Source organism: Alosa alosa, chromosome 17, assembly GCF_017589495.1.
Source record: "Alosa alosa isolate M-15738 ecotype Scorff River chromosome 17, AALO_Geno_1.1, whole genome shotgun sequence".
Lineage (NCBI taxonomy): Eukaryota > Metazoa > Chordata > Actinopteri > Clupeiformes > Clupeidae > Alosa > Alosa alosa.
This window is the reverse complement of record NC_063205.1, coordinates 29,566,034-29,578,533: the sequence shown is the minus strand read 5'-3', so window position 1 is coordinate 29,578,533 and position 12,500 is coordinate 29,566,034. Positions and strand designations below refer to the sequence as shown.

The 12,500-nt window shown below is 43.4% G+C and overlaps 1 protein-coding gene across 3 annotated transcripts in view; it reads right to left on the bottom strand.

Moving 5' to 3' along the window:
• Nucleotides 1-12,500, bottom strand: part of LOC125310465 (copine-8-like) — a 155,507-nt gene that overhangs the window by 49,375 nt on the left and 93,632 nt on the right. For all 3 annotated transcript variants that reach the window (XM_048267924.1, XM_048267925.1, XM_048267923.1), the window contains 2 exons: nt 12,426-12,489; nt 8,768-8,871 (listed from right to left, as the gene is read on the bottom strand). In XM_048267924.1, the coding sequence (XP_048123881.1) occupies nt 8,768-8,871; nt 12,426-12,489 (168 nt within the window). The remainder of the gene's footprint in view (nt 1-8,767; nt 8,872-12,425; nt 12,490-12,500) is intronic.

Here is a 12,500-nt window from a genome sequence, read left to right as displayed (position 1 = left end):
TCAGTTTCAGATTTGAAACAGAGCGCTAATGGGGAACACGTCTGGCCTCTTCCAGCCTTTGACCATCTCCATCTACCCTTCTGTCCACCCCTCCATTTATCCATTTACCCTGGGCTGTAGTGGAGGCTAAACGCACGTAAATGCTGATTACCCTCCTCCTGAATTTCGGAAATAGCGTTTACGCACCTCTAAATTGCGCTTATCCACCTCTACATTGGGTTTATCCAACTCTAAACAACCCACCGCTCTTAAGCCATTCCAAATTAAGCTTATGTCATTTTACAATTGCCTGTACCTTCATATTGTTAGTTTCATATGGTTGAACCTGCACAATATGTAGTTTATGCAAATTGCGCTGCATTATAGACTGTCAGTGACCAATCATCTTATGGTAGCCAGCAGGAAGCAGCACTTGTATCATCGCTACTTAAAGGAACCGTATGTAAGAAATGTATTTCAATGGTCATTTTTATTGTCATTTTAAAAAGTGACGTTGCAGCCCTCAACTGATGTTGATGTTGTGTTTTGTCATGTCATGTTGTGTTTTGGCCTGATGTGCCACCCTCCACCTATCTACAGTACTAATCACGAAATCAGCAGTGTTTCGGCATCCGGGTTGGCAACCTCGAGTCAGGAGGGAGGGGGAGGAGATACACCGCTCTACAGTAATTTGAAAGTGATTGCAGTACCAGTTTTGGCCACAATTTTACATTGTTACTTTAAAAAATGGTTACTTTAAAAGTATTGTTTGCTCAGGAGCACTTGTCAAAAAGTGGGACAAACGCTTAAAAAAAGGACACACTACCTAGGTCTGGACAAAGGGTTAGAAATCCTGATGAATGGTCACCCTAGACGAACAACGACTATTAGCTAACACTATTAGCAACATGTCAGCTACATGACAGAAAATTTATAGAATGACAGTTGAAAGAGAAAATTACCGTGCTGTTGTTACTCGGTATAACCGCGTTTATGGTTCACAAATACACCAACAATCAAGTTAACCTCCCCCACTCAACCAATGCTAACATTATTTTACTGTTGGACGTAACGTTAAGCTGGAAAGACAATGCTGGGAATGAAGATCACATTTTGGCTGTCCTTTACTTCATTTAAAAATAATTATCGGCCGTTATTAACGCCCACAATGATAGATCGACAAATAGCTACAGTATAATAATATCGGCACACTGATTAATTGGTCGGGCTCTATCTATCTATCTTTCTATCTATATTTCTACCATTCATCTATCTATCTATCTATTTATCTATCTATCTATCTATCTATCTATCTATCTATCTATATATATCTGCATAACTTTTGCAGTATAAACACGCAGTGCTGTGTAAACTTATGCGCACTCCAGTATAAGACATTTCCATTTACACTTACATGTATTCACCTATAGCAGACACTTTTATCCAAAGCAACATACAAAATCAGGAATATCATTCAAACTACACTGCAAAGAAGACCTTAGATAACGATAATACTACTACAATAAACACAACTACCAGAGGATGAGGATGCAGAAGTTGAAGTGCTAGTCAAGATGTGGACGAAGGAGATAGTGGTAGAAGAGGAAGGAAGTAGAAGGAAGCAGAAATGAGGGAAGACAGGGAGAAGGAAGTAGAAATGAGGGAAGACAGGAAGAAAGTAGAAATGAGGGAAGACAGGAAGAAAGGGAAGTGCATGAGTTGTTGAGTTGCAGTATCCAAAGTATTCCTGTTTACAAGTACAGCATTGATGATGTGTAAGGATGACACTAGCTTATTTATGCCCTGTCTGTTTCTGTGATCAGCTTCCTGTGATATTATTATGAACCTCCTGTAGAGGCTGGAGCTAACAGCAGAAGCAACAGACAGTCAGTGAACATAAACCTAATGACATCTACCGAGTGATCTCTCTCTCTCTCTCTTTCTCTTTCTCAGCGAACATAAACCTAATGACATCTATTGAGTGATCTCTCTCTCTCTCTCTTTCTCAGCGAACATAAACCTAATGACATCTATTGAGTGATCTCTCTCTCTCTCTCAGCGAACATAAACCTAATGACATCTACTGAGTGATCTCTCTCTCTCTCTAAATGCAGCTCTAATAGCAGATGAGGAGCCTCTCACAGTAAAAACCTAATCTAATCTGGCCCTTACGGAAATTAACCAGGGTTTTACTATGAGAGAATAACCATGGTTTTTCGGTTTCATGTTTTTTGGGTAACCATGACTATAGTTTGACCATGGTCACTATAGTTGATAACTAAGCACCATGCCCCGTAAGGGGTGCTGCTAGAAAAATTGGGTGCTGTGCTGAGGGCTGAGCCCTTAGAATAGCCCTAACTCCCTTCTCCCAGCGGTGCCCTTGATGCCCTGTGTGAGGATCGAACTCACAACCTCCAGATTACAAGACTGATGTGCTTCTACTGCGCTAACGTGGCTTCAGCTGCAGATGTCAGTACGGAGACCTCATGGTTTATCACTATTGTTTTATCATGGTTTCACTGCAGTTAACCCTTGTAAGGTGTTCAGGTCTGTGGGACCCAATGTTTGCTAAAAGAAAAATGATACTATTTATTATTTCTCAATAACTCATTGTTTTACAAAATAATTTATTTTCAATGACTGCACAAGTTGATTTAAAAGCCTAATAATGTGGTGGGTCCACCCGGGAACATTTACTGAGTAACAAAACTATACACCTTACAAGGGTTAAACCCTAACATTACCATGGTCATTAACTTTTACTTCTTACATTTTAACACGAATATCGGTACTTTCTACTCCTTACATTTTAGAAAACTGGCTCGTTACTTTAGTTTCAAATAATTTCAGTGGAGTTAGCCTATACCGTTATTATTTTTCGTGTCATCAATAGTGGATGGGAATATAAGTTGCACTCGACACACCACTAGGTGACTCGACAGATTTGGGAGGCATTCATTCGCGGCAAATCATTACAGCTTGATGGCAGTAATGTTAACGTTAGCACGTAGTAGTATGTCTCAATTCAATTTAGTCAAAAATGCCCTCATCCTCTCCTTGCCTTTGATGCTTCCCTAACTTCTAGCTGCAGTGTCTATATCCTTAGCAATAAGTAGATGCAGCATTGATTCTTGAACAGGGATGTAGTGGAGGATAAATGCAAGTAAACACAGTTTCCACTTCTGAAATTTCAGAAATAGTTTATCCATCTCTTATTAGAGTTCATCCACCTCTCAAAAGAGTTTATTCACCAATGAAACTGTTAACATTTAAAAATATCACTGTATTATCCACAATAACAATATGTACACTCATCAACACTCTATGAACCACTTAATGCCACTTATATTGTTATAAACATTGGACAATAACCTCCACCATCATCAAACATGTTCTGAATACCTTTTCTAAAAATCTGATACCGCATGGTGCAAATGAAATATTCACAGGAATCCATAGGAATTAAATATTCATGTTGTTTTATCCAATATTAGTTGTACAGATGTATAGTCCATCTTATACACACCCATGAAGCCAACAAAGAAAATGCAAAAAAAGAGACTTTGGTGTAATTATTCCATTTTGTGTAGTCATTCTATAGTCTACACGAAACCTCAGAAATGCATACTTTTATTGTCAGTATGCATTTTGGGTAACCAAAAGTCCTATGGGGAGTTTCCATAGGGCATTACAACGCATGAGCATACCTTGGCAAATAATGATCTAAAGTACTTATTTTTCATTCTACATTGATCTACTTTTGCACACAGCTTCGCAAGACCTGGTGCTAGGGCTCAGTTGTGTTTCTAAAATCATATCAATTGACCTAGAGGGCTGAAATGTGGTCAATTCAGAGATGCTTGTTAATCCGGCAGAAAGAAAAAACAATATTCTAGGCTCTGTAACTCTGTGCCAGTGCTTCCTAAGAAACTACAGGATCTTAGCTTTCTAAAGACGTCCAGCATTTGATGGTAGGCCAAAAGAACACCCTCTGAAGTAGGCAGTGCGGGAAGCACTCTGGTAACATTTGTGTGGTCCAGGTACCATTGCATAAAAAATTGTTGTCATTCACAAGACTACTTTTACTTTTATACTTTAAGTAAATTTCGAAGCCTGTACTTTGTTACATTTACTTGAGTAAAGAAGTTAAATCAGTACTTCTACTTTTACCAGAGTATTTTTTAACACAAGTATTTGTACTTCTACTTGAGTACGGGAAGTGAGTACTTTTGCCATCTCTGACTCTGGGGCTGAGCAATTTACAGAAATATGTGGTGTGTGATTTACGGAAATAAATGCCATTTTTTATTTAGTGATGAAAAATGACCTTTCTGCGCTCCATATCTGTGACACGAACTGATCTGACCTGACTTGACCCGAGTTTGCATGTTAGCCTGTGTGTGCCTATGGTGTATGCACTCATTATGATTCTCAACTTTTTACTGCATTGCCATGAACAAAGTAAAGGCAAAAAAGGTGTTTCTTTGTTGAACAAATTGGGATGCAATGTGAGCCTTTAATTGGATGCCATGCAGGAATTTGCTAGGATCTCAAAACCGGACTATGAACATGCTTTGCCATGGAGAAACACACGATAGCGCTGGATAATAAACATGCTCTGCCACAAAAACAGACAAAAACGTGGGGTAAGTCCAGCTATATGAAGTTATTATTTTGCTGTCACTTTGTCTGTTTTATAACCCAGAAGGATGTACTTGGTATCAAATGATAGCTCTTTCATCAGACATGTGTGGCATATCTATCCGATCACGGGTCCACGAGTAATTCAAACGAGAGTAATGGGTGTGCAGCGCTGGTTTGTGTACCTGACGTTATTATTTTGCTGTCACTTCGTCTGTTTTTATAAGCCAGAAGGATCGATAAACATGGTACCAATGGATAGCCCTGTGTCTCCTCTTTCATTTGATATGCTTGCGATCACGGGTTCGCGAGTAATTCAAACGAGAGTAATGGGTGCGCAGGTCAACACAGAGAAGTATAGACTGTAAATATGATGCAATTTGTCTCGTTGGAAAGCCCTGCTTCTGCTCTGTCCCGCAATAAAGGTTTCATCTCGCTGTGATGAACAATTCCGGAGCAATGTAACAGAGAAGAAAGGGTGTGTTTTTTGACGCACTTTGCGTCAATCGGGTTCTAAGAGTTAATGCCTATGGGATAATTTCCATTAATGCATATGGGATCATTTCTATGAATGCCTATGGGATCATTTCCATTAATGCCTATGGGATGTAGGTGACACTGACCTCAGGATCATTTCCATTAATGCATAGGATCATTTACATTAATGCCTATGGGATGTGGGTGACACTAATCCTATGGGATCATTTCCATTAATGCCTATAGGATCATGTTCATTAATGCCTATGGGATGTGGGTGACACCAACCTTAGGATCATTTCCATTAATGCCTATGGGATAATTTCCATTAATGCCTATGGAATGTGGGTGACACTAACCCTATGGGATCATTTCCATTAATGCCTATGGGATGTGGGTGACACTAAAGGGGCAGCCGTGGCCTACTGGTTAGCACTTCGGACCTGTAACCGGAGGGTTGCCGGTTCGAACCCCGACCAGTAGGCACGGCTGAAGTGCCCTTGAGCAAGGCACCTAACCCCTCACTGCTCCCCCAGCCGCTGTTGATGCAGGCAGCTCACTGCGCCGGGATTAGTGTGTGCTTCACCTCACTGTGTGTTCACTGTGTGCTGAGTGTGTTTCACTAATTCACGGATTGGGATAAATGCAGAGACCAATACTTACTTACTTATACTTATACTAACCTTAGGATCATTTCCATTAATGCCTATGGGATCATTTCCATTAATGCCTATGGGATCATTTCCATTAATGCCAATGGGATGTGGGTGACAAATTTTCAACAGGTGAGTGGTCACACTTTTCTCCAGAGGGGTTTTCAAAAAATCAGTCTCTCTCTTTTTCCCTCTCACTCTCAAATTCAAAATACTTTATTGGCATGACAAGGTCACTTAATGCCAAAGTAGTTATTATACTATTGCTATTATAATACATCTGGACATACACATATACATATCAATAGAATTTTATAAGAATAAAATACATAAAGTAAAAAGAATTGCAGTTTATGATAGTGTATTTGTGTGTGTGACACAGCAATTACAGGGGTCGGATTTGTCCCCTTTTTTGTGGATGGGTAAAATCAGTCCTTTACACCACATGTCAGGAAAATGCCCTGACTAATCTGATACTGAGCAACTTCAACACTGCACCCTGCATCTCTGGGGAACTGCATTTTAGCATTTCATTTTTAATGAGAAATACTCAGTGCTAACTGAAGACTGAAGGTGTGTTCCTACTAGGTAATTAATACCGTATCAGAGCATGTTTGACCACACAAATTCTTCAAAAATATCCAAATAACGATTTCCCACGGACAATCCAAGGCCAATTATCTCAAACTGAAGGACTTAACAAGGCATAGTTTGAGACACGGATCAAGATGATTTACTGTTATAACACTGAGAACTTTTACAATGGGAACTAGCACACTTTACAGGGGCTCACAGACAGCAATTAAAATAGAGAGAGGAAAAGAGAGAGGCTTGGGTGTGTGAACACATCTTAACACTTCTCAATTATGCTGTGCTACAGTAATGGCAAACTATGTGGTCCCATCTTTTCATTTAAAAAAAATATATAAATTCAAGAGCTCGCGACGACCAACAGATACACATTTAGTCTCTTTTAAGTCATATTTTGTTGTTTTTGTTGGCCTTGAGACAGTGGCAGGTGAGTGCATGTAGCTCAGGTGTGTGTGAGTGGCAGGTGAGTGCATGCAGCTCAGGTGTGTGTGAGTGGCAGTTGAGTGCATGCAGCTCAGGTGTGTGTGAGTGGCAGGTGAGTGCATGCAGCTCAGATGTGTGTGAGTGGCAGGTGAGTGCGAGACAGTGTGTGAGACAGTGGAAGGTGAGTGCATGCAGCTCAGGTGTGAGTGCGTGTGGAACTCTTCTCTGGTGCTGGGGGCTGATGAGTTCAGAAGAAAAGACACCGGTATCAGAGCAAGGTGGACAGAGTAAGGGCATCAGGTTGAAGCTCTGAGACTCTGGGAATGGAGTGTACTTCTGGCTTCAGCATAAGCTAGGAGAGTAGCGATGGGCTCAGAAGAGCAGGAGCCGGTTTAGCAATGAGAGAGAGAAGCACTGTTTATCTCAGACTGAGGAGGCTACAAGAGAAGGCACTAGAGAGTCTGTGTTTATCTCAGACTGAGGAACTAGGATACTGCGGAGATGTGTTTATCTCAGACTGAGGAGGCTACAAGAGAAGGCACTAGAGAGTCTGTGTTTATCTCAGACTGAGGAGCTAGGATACTGCGGAGATGTGTTTGTCTCAGACTGAGGAGCTAGGATACTGTGGAGAGCATGCATGGCATTGGTTTCAGGCAGCAGGGAGAGGTGTTATATTGCAGAGTGAGAGCAAAAGTGTGTCTGACTGGAGGGAGAAGTCTGTGCTTGTTCCAGGATGATGTGAGGGGTTTGGGGAAAGGGGCGTTTATTTTAAAAAAAGGAGTTTGGAAGAAGCCTGCATGACTGGGAGAGTGAGAGTGTCTCACAGTAAAAGAGTGTGTGTGTGTTTGTGTGTGTGATTCAGACAGGTTAGTGTCAGAGGATAGGAGTGTGTATGTGTGTGTGTGTGTGTGTGTCTGTGTATGTGTGTATGTGTGTGCGTCTGTGTGTATGTGTGCGTGTGTGTGTGTGTGTGTGTATGTGTGTGTGTCTGTGTGTGTGTGTGTGTATGTGATGTAGACTGAGGGGTCTGAGGAGAAGTGAGCAGCTGCTCTTTCATGGCTCTCTAAACGGTTCGCATCATGAAGAGGAAGAGGAAGATGACGAGGAAGAGGAGACAGGAGGCAAGAGAAAGTCTTTTATTTTCATTTGGAGAGAAGCAACAGGCAAGAGGAGAGACAGAGAGAAGAGAAGACTAGAGAGACTCAGAGGAGAGAGAGAGAGAGGGAGGGAGGGAGGGAGGGAGAGAGGGGGGGATGATGAGTGAAGGCACAGAGAAAAAAAAACAAAGAAAGAAAGAAGGAAACAGAGATAGATATATACGGGGGTGACTGGGAGACCATAAATAAACAACCTGGGCCCAGAAATAGTGGTGAGGGGAGAGAGAAATGATGGAGGGGTGAAAAGAGAGATGATGGAGGGATGGAGAGAGGGGGGAGAGGGATAAATGAAGAGGAGGATGACATGAGATGACAAAGGAACAAGGGAGTCAGAGAGAGAGAGAGAGAGAGAGAGAATTAGGACTGAGAGTATGTGCAGTAAAGCACCTGCTTCACAGCAGTGATGAGAAGGAGGAGGAAGATGAAGAGGAAGTGACAATGGGGGAGGAGGAAGAGACGCTGGAGGAGGGAGCAGCGAGGGAGGAGAGGAATAAGAGATGTGATGGACGAGAAGAAAGGGGGTGAAGACTCTTTCTGAAGGAGAAGGAGGAGGAGGAGGGAGGAGGGGTGATGAAGGCTCTTCCTGGGGAAACCTGCACTACTGAATAAATAGCAATTTCTTGCACTCAGTGTGTGGGTCAACCTCTAAGGAAGACAGAGGGCACGTACAGACAGCTTATTTCAGACTGCCTCTTTTACACACACACACACACACACACACACACACAAATGCACACTCACACACATACATACACACACACACACACACACACACACACACGTATACACACACACACACACACACACACACACACACACACACACACGTATACACAGTCCACTCACGTTCCATCCTCATTGCTCCGGTAGAACACCAGGAAGGGGTCTGATTTTCCAAAGAAATCCTTCTTGTCCAGTTTATTCCCACAGAACTGCATCAACACTGACTCCTGTGGAGGACAGACACACATGGATTAATACGCCTTAACTGGCTTACCTCAAACATACAACATGCATAAAATCATCACCAGTCACACACACACACACACACACACACACACACACACACATATACAATGCTTCTCATCCGGTAATATGGCATTAATTTACAATGCACAGTAATGCAGTGGTAAGTATACTATGGAGGAATGCTTGCATGTAAATAAAATAAATTAAACGAAATGGCCATATAGTGGGATAACTAAATTAACCCTTAAACCTTATGGAAGCCCCCACACACACACACAGAAGGATAGCTGGAGAGTGTAGGGGAACACCTGCAGCCAGGGACGGTAATCACACACACACACACACACACACACACACACAATACACACACACATACACACACATAATCTCTGTCTGACACCGAGTTGTTGGCTGGCAACCATGCCTGACACACACACACACACAGACACACACACAATCACTATTTGACAGCGGTCTGCAGCCTGGTACAGGGGCCATGGCTGGGTAATTACTGAACAACTGTGCGCTTTATTATGCAGTCTGGTTCCTAGGATGCACTAAACAGGATTGAGGACCTGGGATCTGGCCAGTGTGTGTGCGTGCATGTGTGTGTGTGTGTGTGAGAGAGAGAGATAGAGAGAGAGAGTGTGTATGTATGTGTGTGATGCTTTATACCCAAAGTGCATATACACACAGTACCACTGACTAAATAGAGGACTGGACCTTCAACACACCACATTTTTCAGCCTCCACATTCTCATAGCCTCCACATTCTCATAGCCTCCACAACCTCATAACCTCCAGTCTCATAGACTCCACAACCACATAGACTCCACATCATCATAACCTCATAACTTCCACATCCTCATAGACTCCACATCCTGATAACTTACTCTACTTCATAACATCCACATTCTCATAGCCTCCACATCTTCATAACCTCTTGTACCTCATAACCTCTACATTCTCATAGCCTCCACATTCTCATTAACTCCACATCCTCATAACCTCCACTTCCTCATAGACTCCACATCCTGATAACTTACTCTACTTCATAACCTTCTTCTTGTACCTCATAATCCCCACATCCTCATAACCTCCACATCATCATAACCTCTGCATCCTCATCCTCATTACCTCTGCATCCTCATAGCCTTCATATACTCCAAATCAGTCTGGGTTGAAAAGCTGCCACTCTACCGAAACGGCTCTGCTGTCTGTGTCAGAAGCCTTAAAGAAGCCAGGGTTTCACCACTTTCGGTCATCGGTACTCATTCTGCTTGACCTATCGGCTGCCTTTGACACGGTTAATCACCGCATCCATCTCGCTATACTTGCTAACATGGGAATCTCCGGTTCTGCTCTCTCCTGATTTGAATCCTACCTCACAGGACGCTGGTTTAACATATCATGGCTTGGTCAGCTATCTGCACCTCACCATCTCACCACAGGGTCCCCAGGGCTCAGTGCTGGGCCCCCTTCTCTTTGCTATCTACACCACCTCCTTGGGACAGATTATCCGTTCGCATGGCTTCTCATACCACTGCTATGCAGGCGACACACAGCTCTATCTGTCCTTTCCACCTGATGACCCCTTGGTTTCCTTACGGATCTCGGATTGCCTCTCAGACATAGCTACATGGATGAAGGCACACCACCTCCAGCTGAACCTCTCAAAGACTGAACTGCTGGTCCTCCCCCAGCTAAACCTACCATACACCACGACATCAACATCAAATTTGACTCCTGTCTGTTTCACCTACCAGGACTGCAAGAAATCTAGGAGTTGTTCTCGACAACCAACTAACCTTCTCAGATCATGCTGCCTTGGTAAGCCCGGTCATGCCGTTTTAAGCGCGATGCTACCCAACTTCTGGTTTAGGCAATAGTCATCAATAGTCATCTCACGACTTTCGACTACTGCAACGCCCTCCTGACAGGCCTCCCAGCCTGCGCAGTGAAACCACTTCAGATGATCCAGAAGCGGGCGCTTCTGGTCTACAACCAACCCAAAGGGCACATGTTACCCGCTGCTCATCCAGCTACACTGGCTACCTATGGCGGCCCGCATCAAATTCAAGGCTCTAGCGGCTTGCCTACAAAGTAGTCTCTGGTTCTGCTCCACCTGCTTGAATGCCCTCATACAGATATCACGCTGCCTCCAGACCGCTGCACTCCTCAGGCCGAACGGCGTCCTAGCTCTACCACCAGTGCGCTCAGGCCAATCAAACTTTTTCTCATCTGTTGTTCCTGGTTGGTGGAACACACTGCCAGTTCCTATAAGGGCAGGGACATCCCTGTCCATTTTCAAAAAACTCCTGAAGACCCAGCTCTTTAGAGAACATCTCCTCTCATAGCAACACACAAGTCTTGCTGATCCTAGCACTCACCAGCCGTCTTAAACTGACACGTAACTGTTAAAAACAGCACTCACTGATGCACTTATTTTTACTGTACTCTAATGTTTTTTAAATTGTCCTAAAATTGTTGAGAATTGCTAAAAAACTTAAACTGTTACCATGTTGTTAGTAGCTTTGGCTCAAAAAAAGCGTCAGCCAAATGTAATGTAATGTAAATACTCACATCTCTCATTCCTCATAATCTCCACATTCTCATAGCATCCACATCCTCATAACCTCCACAACCTCATAACCTCATAGCCTCCACATTCTCATTACCTCCACATACTCATAGCCTCTGCATCCTCATAGCCTCCAGCATCCTCAACGCTATGTACCTCATAGCCTCCACATTCTCATAGCCTCTGGCATCCTCATAGCCTCCACATCCTCATAGCCTCCACATTCTCATAGCCTCTGCATCCTCATAGCCTCCACATTCTCATAGCCTCTGCATCCTCATAGCCTCCACATCCTCATAGCCTCCACATCCCAGCGCCTTCACTATCCCCTTCCTGCATTTCCAACATTCATTCTCAACAGGCTCTCTGTGTTACAGGAGAAATCCATAGGGATTCTTATCTGGAGTCCTGTTAGACTCTAAGCAAGAAAATTAGCCAGAATGATAAACTAATTACAGAGATGGGTGAACCCATCAACACCTACCCAATCCTATAAACAACCACACACACACACACACACACACACACACACACACACACACACACACACACACACACACACACAGGCAGCATACACACATAGGCAGCATACACACATAGGCACACACACACACAGGCACACACACACACACACACACACACACACACACACACACACACACACACACACACACACACACACACACAGGCAGCATACACACACACACACACACACACATAGGCACACACACACACACACACACACACACACACACACACACACACCTAGGCAGCATACACACATAGGCAGCATACACGCATAGGCACACACACACACAGGCACACACACACACACACACACACACACACACACACACACACAGGCAGCATACACACACACAGAGACACACACATAGGCACACACACACACACACACACACACCCTAGGCACATACACAAACACACACAACTCACCCTGCAGTTTCCCAGTTCCTCTGCTTTGACAATGATGGTTCCACACTTCTTATTGGGAATGCCTCTGTGAAGGAG